Genomic DNA, 14,274 nt, shown 5'->3' on the forward strand with positions numbered 1-14,274 from the left:
GCGGGGGGAAGATGCTGCCGGGGTCCATCCAGATCTCCGGGGAGACGCTATCGGGGGCGGAGATCCGGGACATCTGCGAGAGCCTGCGGGAGAACTCGGTGCGGCTGCTGTCGCTGCGGGGCTGCCAGCTCTCCGAGCGGGACTTTGGGCATGTCTGCCGCGGGGCGGCCGAGTCCCGCTCCCTGGCCCAGCTCAACCTCAACCTGGGCATCGTGTCCAACATCAACCGTGTCAAGCAGCTGGCCGAGGCCCTGAAGACAAACCGCTCCGTCCAGTCCCTCTTGTGAGTACAGCGGGGAGGGGGATGCCCCTGGCCCCCTCCTGGACGGGGACGGGTCTTTCGGCGGCTCGCAGCTCAGGGCCAGCCCCTGAATTTAAGTCTAGTCGGAGGAAAAACGCCCTTGACGTTGCGGACGGTAACCTGGTCGCCCTTCACCCGGCTGGGAGAGAGCCACTTCTGCCCCCGCCGGCTGGGCACGGCCCTGGCTTTTAGTGCCGGGCCCTCCAACCTGGTTGCCCGGTGGTGAGGGCTGCCCCTGCCCCGCTGGCATCCCGGCCGGGAGAGGAGGGCCACCGTAGCGGCCAGCTGACCCTTGCAGCAGAGGCTTCCTAGCACTTTTTCCCCACTTGGGGTTAGGATTTGTCATCCTCCTCATTTGGTCTGCTTCTCCCGGCCCATCAGGTTAGTTAGTCCCCAGGAAGAAGGCTCCATAGTAATTTTCCCTTTTACCTGCACAGCCTCCATGGGAGTCCCCTGACAGATGCAGGCTTGGCCCTCCTCAACCCTGCTCTCTCCATCCACCCCTCGCTGGTGGCTCTGGATCTAGGAGACTGCATGCTGGGTGATGAAGGCATCAACCTTATCTGTGGGCTCCTGCCGCCTGACGGCGCCAAGTCCGGTAAGCACCAGGGGCCATGGGTTGCACAATGACTGGTGGAGCTTTCCCATAGAGCAGATGCATGCAGCAGTAAATCCTCAGCCCTGGAGGAGACAGGCTCTGTAGTTTGCCTGGGCTGAGGAATTTCTTTCCCCAACTTAAGTAAAGCAGAAAAGCCAAGCAATAGAGGAGCCGTTCCCTCGAGCAGGCATGGGTTTTCTGCTATTGATCTGTCCTGCTGGCAGTTTGGAGCTCGGGGACCAACAGGTTGCTTCTGGTTCATAACAGGAGCATTTGAAACTGGAGGAGGGGACAGTTTGGATTTTGCATTTGTGTGTTGATAATGACCGTAGATAAATATGTGGTGTGCCCCCACCTCAGCACTTGGCTTTACTGTCAGTGCCTCGGAATTGTCCCTGCTTGTGGGCGCACTCTGTGAGTGTGTAGTTGCATGGTCATAGTCTTAGTGCCAAGACTCAGATCTTTGCAGGGGATGATCTTTGGTGGTCAGAAGCCTTTGGTGAGCCAGTTAAGCTGAGAGCTGGCATGAGGTAACACCACCCCTCTCTCCTGACTCTCAAAGTGCTTTCCACCTCCCCCCAGCACCTTCTCCTCTGTGTGCTCACAGTGCCACTGATGCTGTTATCTCTGCTGGCCACCCGTCCCAGGTGCACGCTTCTGAGCCTACTGTCCCCGTTATCCTCTCTCCAGCCTATCACCTTGTGCCACCTCCTTCTCCTAGTCAGTTGCCTCACACACCCCTTACTTGTTTCCATTGTATTTGCTATTTAGGGTAAGCAGGACACAGGTTGGTAGAGCAGAGAAATGGGGTGGTCACAGCATGGGCAAATGAAGGGCTACTGCTGAAGTGAAATATGTGATGACAGTTGTCAGAGCAAACCAAACCCTTTAGCCTGTCAGAGTACAGGGGACACGACTCAAAGCTGTTCAGGTTAGCTGAACTAGCTCCCCTGAGACTGCTTTAGTGACCCTAAGGCTCTGGTTTGGCTTCTCTCTCTTCTCCAGGCCTCAAAGAGCTAACGCTGAGCGCCAACCCAGGTGTCACAAGCAAAGGCTGGGGACGCCTGGCCATTGCAGTGGCTCACAGCTCACAGCTCCGCGTGCTGAACCTGGACTACAACCCCCTAGGTAAGCTGGGGGGCCAGGAAGGAGGAGCAGGGGACGTTGCACTCCTGCCTCTCAGCATTTGTGCAATTTGCGCCAGTGGGTGGCTGGGGAACAAGCTCTAGAAAGGTGGTGGAGCATCACCAGCAGGATGGGGCAGTTTCTTGCATAGGTGCCTTCTGATCGCCAGCAGCGAGTTGACACTGCCAGGCACCTTCAGCTGCAGGAAAAGCCAGCCTTGCTGCTCTGCTTGTGTGAGGTGGCCACGTGCCCTGTGGGGGGGTGCAGGAAGGAGGTTGTGCCTTGCCCGCTCCACCGCCTTTGTCGGCACATTCGACCCTCCACATCTCCCCTGTTCCTGAAGTGCCTATGTTCCTGGGTGCCGATGCTAGCTTGGCACATGCAATATGTCCCTGTGCTCCCCCTTCATCTTCCCAGCAGAGCAGGGAGGAGGAAGAGGAGAGCCTGGCACTCGTTGCCATAGAAACCAACTCTCTCCAGCTCTGCTGCAAGGTGGTGAGGAGGAGACCAGGCCATGCCTCCCTGAGCATCAGCAGGGCGCTCCCCTCCTCACCCTGTCTGGAAACAGAGCCTCCCTCCAGGCCCTGTCTGTCTGACCAGGTGCCTCCTCTTGGGCAGGAAAGGCCCTAGGGTGTTACCTGACAGCAGCTTGGTTTTGTTTTTTTTTCTAAGAGAACATGTCACAGTTGTACAGTATCTTGGCACTCACTGGGAAATGTCAGGAGACATGCTGGAGTCTTGTCTCTTTACCAGCATCAGTGTTTAATGCTCCTGGTCCTGCTGCATCCACCCCCAAAAGTATGCCCCCTTTCCAGGGAGGCAGTCCATCAGCTGATGCGGAGTCCTCTTTCTGGCTCCAACCTCACCCTGGACTGAGGTATTCAGCTCCTTGTTCTGCATCTGGGGTGTCTTACAGGAACTGTTAAAGGCCCTCCCATCCTTGAGTAGGAAGGAGATTTGGGAAGATAAGTTTCCTTGGGGAATAAAAACAATTTCACTGTGTTCCCCTGATAATCAGTGATTGTTCCCATAACCACAAAATGCTGTGCCTTTACCTTGTCTCTTTTCTCAGTTAGCTTTTTTTTCCCTTCAAGGTAACTGAGATTTGGAGGTTCTCTGATGGCAGAAATACTCAGAGGATGTTTCCATGACAGCTCCAGGCCTGTGAAGGCATGTGGTATTACATGCAGGAAGGCAGGCACTGCTGACAGCCCCCGTTTGCTTCTCCCACAGGTGACCAGGTAGCAGGGATGCTTGCTGTTGCTGTGGCCTCCAGTCGAACCCTTGAAGTTCTGGACTTGGAGGGAACAGGACTTACCAACCAGTCAGCCCAGGTATGAGAGCCTACAGTTACTCTACAGCATCACTGACATCCCAGGGGCATAGGTCTTGGCAGTCTGTAGAGGCCTTAGGACCTATACCTGCCTCCATCCCCCTCCCCGAGTCCACATGCACCCCCATCCCTCCCTGTGCCCAGGGGTGCTGTTACATTTGGCCACAGGAGGAGCTCATAAGCCACAGCTCTGACATAGGGCTCCTGGATCTCCCTCAAGTCAGCAGGGAGAAACACGTGGCTCTATTTGTAGTTTGGTTTTCTTGGAAGAAGTAAGGAACTTGTGACTGAGGATCAGAGCTAAAGCTCTGTGGACAGATAGGGGCCAAGGCTTGGTAGCACAGGCTCTCCTCTCAGAGCCTCAGCTCCCAGTGGTGAGAGGGGACTAGCCTGGATATGTGGCAGCAACAGGGTGTAGAGCAGTCCCTTCTTCTTTAGATACAGCCACGAAATCCAGGCTCAGCTTTTCCCACAGAAAGATGGGAAGTCCTCAGGCTCTCAGAAAGCCTGGTGAAGGGAGGTCAAAACCAAGGGAAGGTGGAGGTAAGAGGAGGAGGGCTGGAGTTTGCAGGGAGACAGAGCATTGAAGCTCTTTCCATTCAGCCTAGCTGCTGTTTGTGCTGCTTGTTAGCCTGTTTATCTCACTCTCCATGCAGACCTTGCTGGACATGGTAGAGAATTACCCCACAGCCCTACGGACACTCATCCTGGCGGAGAACAACATTAGTCCTGAGCTGCAGCAGCAGATCTCTGACCTGCTCTCAGAGGGTGAGGAAGAGGAAGAGACAGAGGCTCGTGAAGTCACAGCCAGGGAGAAGAACCCCTGGATCTGCCAGAACAGTAAGACCTGGGCTGCGGGGAGGGGCTGACAGGCAGGAATTGGGGTGTCTGAGGTGTTTCCAGCACCACTGGTCTCTCATGGTGGGGCTGCTGAATGGGGTCTGTCCCTTCTCCCTGTGAACTGGAATTCAGACAGCCTCCAGGCATGACCTTCATGTTAAATAGTGTTGGGCTGAGCCACGCTTGGAAAAGCAGCCTCCAAGGACAATGCGGCTGCTGCAGAGTGGAAGCAGTACCTCAGAGGCGTTTTCCCTGATGCTGCAGGAACGAAATCTTTGTGCAAAGTCTTAAAACTCAAGGGCAGGAGCATTAAAGATCTTGGGGGCCATTGCCAGATATCCTAGCCAAAAGTCATGTCATTCCTCATTGCAACCAGAACAGCATCAGCTGTTCCTATCTCTGCATCCCAAATATGTGAAGGCTTAGCCAGGTGCTACAGCCTGTCTGTTGCTTGTAGCAGAAAAAAGGGTATATTATGGAGATAGCAGTAACCTGTTGTGTCGTGTTTGTATATGTGAAATTGTATATTGTCATGACTACCTTGTGATCCTGCTGGTTTGTTGTTTTGGGGGTTTTTTTTACCTTTAGTTGTCCTTCTTCCCTCCCAATTCTCATCTTGGACTAGCAGCAGACAAGCACAAGCACTGCCTGGGCCTCAAAACATCTAGATGCTCATTTATTAGAGCCATAAAAAGTTTTGAATGTGTAGGACTCTGGGTCTGAAGTACATGGGCAGTAAAGACCTCCTCCCTCACATCCAGGGAAAAAAAAAATTCTGTTTAAAAAGCCTTCTGGATGGGCAACTGGTACCCTGCTGAGTTTCTTACTTGCTATGCATGCCCATTCTCCTTGCAGCTGATTCACTTGGCGTGGGGAGAGTCGCAGTGTTCCTGGCTGGCACTCTATGCCATCACAGAGTCAGCAAGCTGCCCTCACCTTCCTGAGGCAGGGAGGGGAGGGCTGCACAAACCCTCCATTCATGCAGCGCAGAAAGTCAGATTTCCAGGCCTTTGCTGCCGTAAAATGGCTGCTTGCCCGCTGCATTCCCTGCTCTTGGGAAGGCAACACCACCACCCTACGTGGATTTGGTTGGCTTGCAGCCTGCTAGCCCGTCCCACCTGGATGCTCTCTCTAGCTGAAAAGACACTTGGTGAGTGCAGATTTAAAGGTCTACGCAGGGCTGGGTAAGGGCACGGCTGGATCAGCACGAGTATCACCTGCAAGTGTACATGGGGAGGGTTCAGAGCTGATGTTCCTCTCGATAGCCAAGATAAATGCAGATCCCCACCCTGGGCTCTTGCTGCTGTCTCTGCCTTCCCTGCCCGCCCCCCACCAAACATTGATTCTGTTCTGCTGTGTGGCCAGAGTAGACCTAGTTACTACTTAATCTCACAATCCTCTCAGCAGTTCACTTCCCATCCTGCAGTGCTCTAATTCCTCATCCTCACCTCTGGATCTGGAGTACAGCCCTGCACCCTCGGGCAGCCCAAATGGCTCATGGTTTTCTCCCTCTCTTGCCACAGATTCCAGCTCCCAGATGGTCCTGATGACATCAGGTCTCGGTGACAGCCTCTTAGCAGAAACAGAAATGTAGCTGGGCTACCCTGCCTGCTTCTGCCGAGAAGAGCACCATGCCCACTGGAGGAGCGTGCGTGCGGCAGCCCCCCTGCCTGCCGGGGGCTGGCCCAGCCATCTTCTTACCCATTTCACATCCTGTTGATGCCTCCCTCGGTTCTCTGACTACCAGATGCTGGTCCGAGCGAATCTCTACACACGTCTCTGTGTTGTCACGCGCCCCGTCGGCCGCTTGTGATTGTCCAGTTGCTGCATGTGTAGCTCATGCTGCCCTGCCTCCCCCCCCACGCCCGGCTGTGCCCGCAGGGCACAGGCTGTATTTATTCAGATGTGTATAAGAGATGTTCTTTCTATTGCTTGTACTGCTGTCGCGATGAGAGTTTTATAAAGGTCACAGATGTGGCACCACTCATGGTAGCGTGAGCCTCCGTCACTGCGGCCCCGATAGGGCAGGCGTCCACAGGCACCGGCAGCAGCCGGCTGCCAGGAGCAGGCAGGAGCCGTGCGGGGGGCTCGGGGCGTCGGCAGGGGGCAGCAGCCCCTCGCACCCCCGCTGCCCGCCGGCCTGGCGGGCTTCCTTGCAGGGAACCGTCCTTGCAGGGGCAGGTTCTCCACGACGTGTGCCCAGCCCTGGAGGGAGGTCGGTCACTGCCCAGTTTGCAGTCCCCCAGGCCTTCCCTCTGCCCAGGAGGCAGAGGGCTGGACTAGAGTCCAGCTGCGGGGAGCTTGGTACCAGCCGTGCACCTGTGGTGAAGGCTTCAGCCTGCACCAGCCCTACAGGTTTCACTGCTCTGCCAAGCGCCCCTTGCTGGAGCTAGGCAAGGAACATCATGTTCTAAGGCTCTTACTAGGCTGGAAGATTAAATTGTGGCAGCAGCTGCTACTCAAGGGACCACAGAAATAAAATCATTAATTATGGGGACAAATAAGCAAGAAACTCTTCCTGTGTTATGCTTTGCATACACCTAGGTCAGAAGGGCACAGGCAGCTAACTTGGGAGATTGAGAAAATTTCATCTCTGACCTCTGCAGCACTATTCAACATGAAAACGAAATGCTTCCTAGCGTACCTATCAGCATCCTACAGGAACTCCCTCTCTCATGTTTGGAGGGCTTCCTATCTGGGGTACGCCCAATCACCCCCAATCCTCCCTCCCCACACAAAATAAAACCACAAAATACTGACACTAGAATTCTAAAACTCTTATGAACTCCAGGGAGGGGGTATGTTACACATTCCCATGTAACTCAGTTTCTGAAATGGAGAACTGATACTGTCACATGACTGAGAGCTGGGGCTTCAAGAAAACCAACAAATATTAAAAGAATGAGCTACACCTCATCCTACTCTACATCAGCATGTGGAAGTCTTTGCCAAGACACAGATCAGACAGAAGGACAGGAAGCAAAATAACTTGAAATGTGGTAGGTAGAATTTTATGAGTAACACTGAGGCTGCTTACAGCACAACAAGCTTCATTGCAGAGGTTTTGACAAGCCTAGCCTTTAAGTAATGTGAAAATTGCCGACGTTTTTTAATGTTTCTCAAAGTTACCTGGTTAAATAATCTGCCCCTTTTTTAAGCCACTGTCAGCTTCCGAGTCAAAAGTGACACGAGTGCTGCTGTGAACAATGGATTCTGGTCTACAGGCTCAGTCTGATCTTTGAGCTGACAGTCTACATTCAGACCCAGACAGCAGTTTCCAGCGCTTGGATACAAGTACAGAAGTAAAACACTGCTCATCCCACACATCACTCCTTGCTTGGGACTGCACCTCTTCTCCAACACAGATGACTTAATTTGCACAAGCACCTTGAACCAGGCTGCTGCGAAAGTGGGCACTCAGGATGACCACTGAATTCACAGCTTTCTGGAAAGCCTACAAGTCACAGGATTGCTCTCCCCAGGAGAGTTAATGGGTGGCACATGCAATTCAGCAAACTTGGGACATTGCACCACAACAGGCTCTGCTCCCTCCCTCACATGCTCAGGATCAGTCCAGTCCAGGCCTTAACCAACAGAGAGAACACTATAGTCATTGCCACCTACTTTTAAAATAGTTTATTTCTGGTCTTAAAATATACATCAGTTTGAAAATTTCAGAAAAAACCCACATTAGTTACAGATTAACAGTCTGGAGTTGGGACACTGAAAGTGGGTCAGCTCAAGACCCCAGAGCTAATACTGCTGGAGGTGAGCAGGAGTGCAGAGGGCAGGCACTGTGCCCACTGGGAGAGGGCTCTGCTCCTCTTGAGGCCACTGCTCCCCCTCAACCTCTGCCAGCAGCCTAATGCTGTGAAGCAGAAGTGTCTGGTGAGGCATTGGGCACCCTTTTGCCACCCCTCCATTTCTCCATTGTTTTGCTTTTAAGTCTACCTTGACCAAAGGCAGAGGGAGGCTGGCTCTGCCCAGCACCATCAGCACCAGCTGCTTCAGCAAGAGTGGGTTTTGTCCCCTGATCAGCATGCTAGGATTCAGGGGAGATGGGGCTGAGCCCTGAGGGGCAATGTCTCCCTTACTGCCCAAGTGGCTGTGCTCTCCCACAGGCAGGCCACCAGCAGTCTCAGAGCGAGGGGCTCACTCAGTGAGCATCCAGCCCCAGGTGATGATCATGAGACAGGAGCTGGCAGCCACTGCAGGTGCAAGCCCTCAGCAACACTGCAGAAGAACAGAAGAAATGCAGCAGTGCAGTGGCTGATGAGAGCAAACGCAAGGACCCCACCACCACATTCAGGACAGGGGAGATGAACACCCTGTGGGCTCAGAGGAGGCTCCTGCTCTCAGCACCAGCCTGTTTGCACAGGGATCAAGCAAAATATTGTAGTGAAATACTGAGTCCCACCTCCCCACCAGAGGGTGGCATCCAGCTCCACAACTGTTCCAGGTGGGAAACAAGGCTAGTGTGTAGGCAGCAGCTCTAGGCAGGATACATAAAGCAACCTACACAGCCGCCAGAGAGGCCTGCAGCTCACTTTCAGAGGCTCTGGAGCCTCCAGGCTCGAGCTGAAGCCCTGGCTGGCCCCAGCTGCAAGCTGCAGGCCTTTTGCAGAGACAGGGTTTCGGGGAGGGGAGCAGGGCCCCCAGGCAGCTCTTGGCTGCACATCTTGCTGTAAGCATGTGAACGGGAGCTCCCTCCTGGACAGAGGGCTGCTCTCCTACGGCCCAGTGAAGAGCCCTCATTGAGCAGGGTGGGAGGACAACACAAACCCAACTCAAAAACCAGACAGCAGGCTGAAGACAGCCAGCGGGGATTGGGGGGGGGGCACAGCACAGGGAACCAGGCTATTCTCTGCCTCGCACCCCAGGAGGAGCCAAGAAACACCAGACAGACAAGGGCACAGGACAAAATTAAAATGGGACCCCTGGGCTCCGTAAGCCCTCAAAAAAATACCTACATCTACAGACCTCTGCCCTCCCCCCCCCAAGACACCAAGCACACAAGACTGAGAAGAAAAGTCACATAATATCACGCTACGCTAGGAAAAACAGGCAGAGAGGCCCCACCCAGAAGGGGAGGCCCCGGAGAGGCGCCAGAGCCAGCCTGGAGCCCCCCGGAGAAGGGGGGCCTGTGAGGAGACCCTGGCAAAGGGCTGCTACTGAGCCGTGAGGTAGTGCGTCTACAGGGAGCAGCTCCTCAGCATGCTGCCCTCGCAACCCTGCCAGGCCTGCCCAGAAAAGCCCAGTAGCATCTTTCATGCCTTACTTGCCCAGGGCGAGACCTTGTTCTTGCGTCTGGAGGGGTTTCTGCAGGCTGGAGGCCAGGATCAGAGGGAAGCGCAGCTCTGAGAGCTGAGCCTCCTCAACACACCCTCAACACAGGCATTGGACTGGCTGCCAACGGCTGTGTCTGTTTATGCAGGGTGGGGAGAAAGAAAAAACAATACACCCCAAAACCAAAGGCTTGGAAAGAAGCAAGAAGCCCACCCAAGAGCAAAGCATCAGCACCGTTCAAACAAAACAACAGCGCAGAGAGCGGGGGAAGAGGTGTTGAGGGAGCAGAGACTCAAACACAAACCCCAGTGCCTAGCAGGCAGTGCCTGCCCGAACCATCTCGGCAGACAGCACCCATGCCCCACACCACAGCACCAGCATCCATGCGTTGCCTCCGTGGGGGCTGGATGCTGAGCCCAACACAGGAGCCTAGTGATGGGGACCTGCAGAGGCAGATTCCGGAGAACCACCCGGAGGGCCGCTGGGGAAAACAAAACCCAGCAGGAAAATGAGACACCAGTAATCCCAGCACATCCCCAGGGGCACATAGCCATCCACTGCCCCACTCACAGCCCCTGGGGACTCCCAGGGAATCAGACACCATCACACAGGCATTCTGCCCTGTTGGCACAAGTAAAAAGAGAGCAGAGCAGCTGTGGGCAACCAGCATGAGAGCACCCAGGGCCTCAGGTACCTGAGAGGGAAGGGGGAAAGACGATGCAAGCATAAAGAGGCACAGGCACCAGGACAAGGGGTACCAAGAACGAGCTCTGGTACAGGCACCAGTGTGAGGCTGTGAAGAGAGCTGCGAGTGTGCTGGGGCAGTGTGTTTGTGTGTGCTTCTGCACACTGTGTGTGCTAGTACTGTGGATCTGAGGTGCCAGGGAAGGGGGACCCCAGCTCTTCCAGGTAGCAGAAGAGAATAAATATAAAATTTCAGAGTAGAGGCCCCCTGGGAGGAGGGTACTAAGGGAGGTTTCTCCCTCAGAAGGCAGACAGATGGAGGCATTCCACAGCTCTGCAGCATGTGGCTGCTTCTTGCCCTGCCTCAGCTGAGAAGGTTGCCCTGCTCCTGGGCTTGTGTCAGGCTGTCCTTGCGATGTAAGTGGTGGACACCCATCCTCTTGGGGCTGCGGTGTGGCCGACTGAAGGGAGGCTTGACCCTGCCTTCTCCACTTTCCTCTGGGGCACCTCCTTGGTTGCTCTCCTTGCTTCCCTGGAGCAATACTTCTCTCTCCTCAGCTGGGCTCTCAGGCAAGCCAAGGTCCACATAGTCCTTGTGCTTCTCTGGTGAGGGGCTTCCAGGTTCAGCAGTGCCTCCACCACTTTCCTGCAACAGCTTCTGGGCTTCATCCTGGGAGAAATCTGTACCATAGTCTGAAGAGAAATGGCTCCTGCGGGCTCTGGACTCAGTGCTATCTGTGTCCACACTCGAGTCCCGGCTCACGGTCCAGCTGCAGCTCTGCGCGGACTCCTCACCATCCGAGTAAGCTGAGGCTGCCCTACCCAGCTCCTGCATGGAACGGCTGAACCTCTTCTGGAGCTCAGGGGCTGTGTCACGGCTGAAAGCTGTGCGGTTCATCAGCACCCGCTCTGAGGTAGGGGGTGCCTTGTCCACAAACATACGCTGCCAGTTGGCCAGCAGGTCCTCCTCGGAGCTGGCAGAGCTGGCGAAGGCGCTCGGAATTTGGGGAGGGCTGCTGAATGGGCTGCTCTGGGAAGAGCCGTGAGCCCTGGCTGCTTTGGGGGACTGCTGACAGGAACAGCTGGAGGCCGAACGGCACCCTTCTGAAGCAGGGCTGTTGGGGAGCGTCCGGTGCCTGTCGCAGCTCTCATCTTCGCTCTGCACCAGGCTGAGGGAGATAGCCTGGCGCGTAGCATAAGTACAGTTGGGCAGGGGGCTGTTCTTTGGGATCCTTACCTTGTCTTCAGAGAACTCAATCACTTTGCGCCCAGGGTACATAGGATGGGGAGGTGAGGGTGTAGGGTATGGACTTAACTTCTCAAAGGCAGGCACCTCCTCTGGGACGCTTTCCACGCTGCTCTGTGGCTTGCAGCCACCATTCTGCTGTTTCCCCGCATCTCCTCCCTCCTTTCCCATCTGCCCTGTGCTGTTGCAGGCATCAGGAGGGGCTCCACTCATGTCCACATGCACAAAGACATCCTCAGCCATGGGACAGCTGCCACTGCTAGACTTGGCTGAATTCAGAACCAGAGATTCTGGTTTCTCCAAGACTCTGGCAATGACTGAGGTAGGCACAACATCAGATGGAGCCAAGGTGTGGGTTGCCTCTTGACCAGGGCCTGCAGACTCCTGAGTGCTGTGCAAATGCTTATTGACCATGTCCTGCAGCTCACAGGGAAGCTAGGGAGAAGGAAAAGGACATTAGAAGGGGGCTGCCATGCAAGCCATTTAGTTCCAAATAATCTGCCTTTTCCAACCAACCTTCACGTGTACTTTGTACTCCTTATCTTGACCCTAACATTCACCTACCTTGCCTTGAGAAAGGTATCTGTTTCCAAAGCAAACTTGCCACATGAGGGACTAACAAGGTTCTCTAGCTGTCACACCAGCCATTTCTAGGCCATGGTTCACAGGCCCCATTTTGTGAAGAGAACAAGAAAAGATGGCACACGGGCTAAGTCCCCCATGCCTGTGAGCACAGAGATAAGGCCCAGCCAGCGCATGCTAGGAAGGGGTCTATTGATCTGTGGAAAATCAGCTGCTGGTTGCACTGAACTGACTCAACTGTCCCCAGTGCTGGGATCTGCAGTGCTTCCCAAATGTAGTAATTGCAGCCATGCTGCCTTGGCAGCCTGCCTGCAGACCAGAATCGATGCCTTCCCTTGTTCCTACCAACTCCACCACCTCATCCCACTCACTCTCTCCATTTCAGAGAGGCAAACATGGGGTTTATTACCAAAGCTGCAGGACCAAGGTGTCCACAGGAGATAAACACTGCTCCTTGTCCTACAAATGGGCACTACTGCTCTCCCCATCGCGCTGCCAGGCTGCCCTCACCTTGGTCACCACACCCATGCACAGCAAGAAGTGGAGAGCAGAGCTCCACAAGCCACTCAGTGGCACAGCAAGGTCTGTCCCATCACAGCCAGAAGGAAACTGCATCCAAAGCTGGGGACACAGGGCACACTGCATGACAACAGCTGGCTGTGAGACAGACTGTCTGCACAGCTGCTCAGCACCAACCCCCCTCCAGTGGCAGCCACATGGGACACAGCGCTCTGGGGGGCAGAATTCAAAGCTCCAGGGAAGGGAGACAGCTGGGAGAGAGGTCAAGGTTACCCCAGCAGTAACTGATACACTGACCTCAAGAGTGCTAATTTGAGACACAATGGGGGAGGGTGACATATTGGTCACCTGCTAAGTTAAAAAAGACAAGCACATGGTTTTGCTGAGAGGAACATAAGAAGGGATGGAGATTAGGGGTATGGAGAAGAGAGTGCTGGGATAAGGGTCTGAATTATACTTCCAACCGAAGAAATGATGCTACTAATCTGAAAGGCCTAAACTCCATCTCTGCTCATCCTGAGGGCAGGATGAGCTGAACAGACCCCACAAGGGGGAGTATGAGTTGGTACCAACTTCTCCCATTCAGGAGGCCTAAAAGACACCCTAAATGCTGCCTCCCACATTTCTCCTCAGAGTAAGAAGTGAAGCAGGGCCAGACTACTGCTGCTTGACTCCTTATCAGGCAGCGTGGCCCTTCCATGTGGCCAGATGAGGAAGGGAAGAGGACAGAGCAGGGTAAGAGAGAGGTCTGTCCTCCTGCCAGCTCCCATCAGGCACCCAGCAGGCTATCAAATTCAAGGTTATTGTGCTTTTTATAACAGCTTCTGGCTGAGCTGTGAAATGGAGCTGGTGCGAAAGAGGAGCTGGCAGAGGCTCTGTGCTGCCTTCTCAGTGGGAGTGGGAACAGGAGCCCCCCACACACCTCTGAGGCTGAAGGATGAGAAGCCAACAGCCCTGCAGAGAAAGCTGGAGAAAGCAAGATGCAGACGGAGACCATGAGCCCTTCTTCCCCACCTCAGCAGGACTGCTACTCACATCAGCAAACTTGTGGTTCCTGAAGTGCGACTTGTTACACTTGAGCAGCTGTACTGCAAGGTTACAGTCCTGTCGATAGCGTTCCTGCAAGAAAGGGCAAGGTGTGCAATAGTGGCAGACAGGCTCAATCTCTTACCTGAAAAGGCACCACCTGATCAGGTGCTGCTTGAACAGAAGCAGGAGGTGGCATATGATGAATTGCTCATGAGGGTACCTGCAATTCACTCCTCTCCACCCCCCTGTCTATTTTCTTACAACTCAGCCAAGGTGTCCCTTTCAACTCCAGTCCTCGCTCCAGGCATACACCCTGTCAGTGTATCAAACCCCTCTCCCTCTGGGGATTTTAATATTCTCCAAAAGTCCCACAAGATTTGCTATCCCATCCCAGAGTTCAGCTATGCCTGAAGACACTGCCTGATGTCAGGCATCTTGCAGACAGACAGACTTGAGAGAGTAGAGGGCAGTTAATAGAAACAAGCACCACATCCAGGAACTTCTATATTGATGGTGTAGAAAAGACATCAGCTCCCTCCCAGCTCTTGAGTAAATGACCCCTCTGTTGGTACAGCCTGGACTCGGGTCAAACCCTAAGCTCAAAAGAGGAAATACATCAAACTTGAAGATCAGTTCTTCCTTGCTCAACCCCTCAGGCCCTTTTCTGCTTGTCTGTCCCTACTGTTGTGTACAGCTCCTGCACTTTCATACACGCTGAAGTCATTCAAATG

At 54.3% G+C, this 14,274-nt stretch overlaps 2 protein-coding genes across 9 annotated transcripts in view; one reads left to right on the top strand and one right to left on the bottom strand.

The window, feature by feature from the left end:
- The first annotated feature begins 6 nt into the window (after window positions 1–6).
- Window positions 7–6,180, top strand: LRRC73 (leucine rich repeat containing 73). Its single transcript, XM_010581186.1, has 6 exons — window positions 7–283; window positions 739–899; window positions 1,905–2,027; window positions 3,258–3,358; window positions 4,014–4,197; window positions 5,721–6,180. The coding sequence occupies exons 1-6, from the start codon at window positions 12–14 to the stop codon at window positions 5,789–5,791; spliced, it is 912 nt and encodes a 303-aa protein (XP_010579488.1). The 5' UTR covers window positions 7–11; the 3' UTR covers window positions 5,792–6,180.
- Window positions 6,181–6,949: 769 nt separating this feature from the next.
- Window positions 6,950–14,274, bottom strand: part of TJAP1 (tight junction associated protein 1 (peripheral)) — a 40,854-nt gene continuing 33,529 nt past the window's right edge. For 7 of the 8 annotated variants that reach the window (XM_010581193.1, XM_010581192.1, XM_010581187.1 and 4 more), the window contains 2 exons: window positions 13,550–13,633; window positions 6,950–11,848 (listed from right to left, as the gene is read on the bottom strand). In XM_010581193.1, coding sequence (XP_010579495.1) covers window positions 10,532–11,848; window positions 13,550–13,633 — 1,401 coding nt within the window. In that variant the 3' untranslated portion in view covers window positions 6,950–10,531. The remainder of the gene's footprint in view (window positions 11,849–13,549; window positions 13,634–14,274) is intronic. The other variant, XM_010581194.1, reaches the window with a different exon arrangement.

The sequence above is a fragment of the Haliaeetus leucocephalus genome, unplaced genomic scaffold, assembly GCF_000737465.1.
Source record: "Haliaeetus leucocephalus isolate CR32 unplaced genomic scaffold, Haliaeetus_leucocephalus-4.0 Scaffold752, whole genome shotgun sequence".
NCBI lineage: Eukaryota > Metazoa > Chordata > Aves > Accipitriformes > Accipitridae > Haliaeetus > Haliaeetus leucocephalus.

Excerpts from the sequence above, each read along its gene's own strand:
- LRRC73 (XM_010581186.1), top strand. The coding sequence starts at position 12 with ATGCTGCCGGGGTCCATCCAGATCTCCGGGGAGACGCTATCGGGGGCG. Across the intron at positions 900-1,904 it reads GCCTGACGGCGCCAAGTCCG|GCCTCAAAGAGCTAACGCTG; the intron begins GTAAGCACCAGG and ends TCTCTTCTCCAG. Across the intron at positions 2,028-3,257 it reads CCTGGACTACAACCCCCTAG|GTGACCAGGTAGCAGGGATG; the intron begins GTAAGCTGGGGG and ends CTTCTCCCACAG.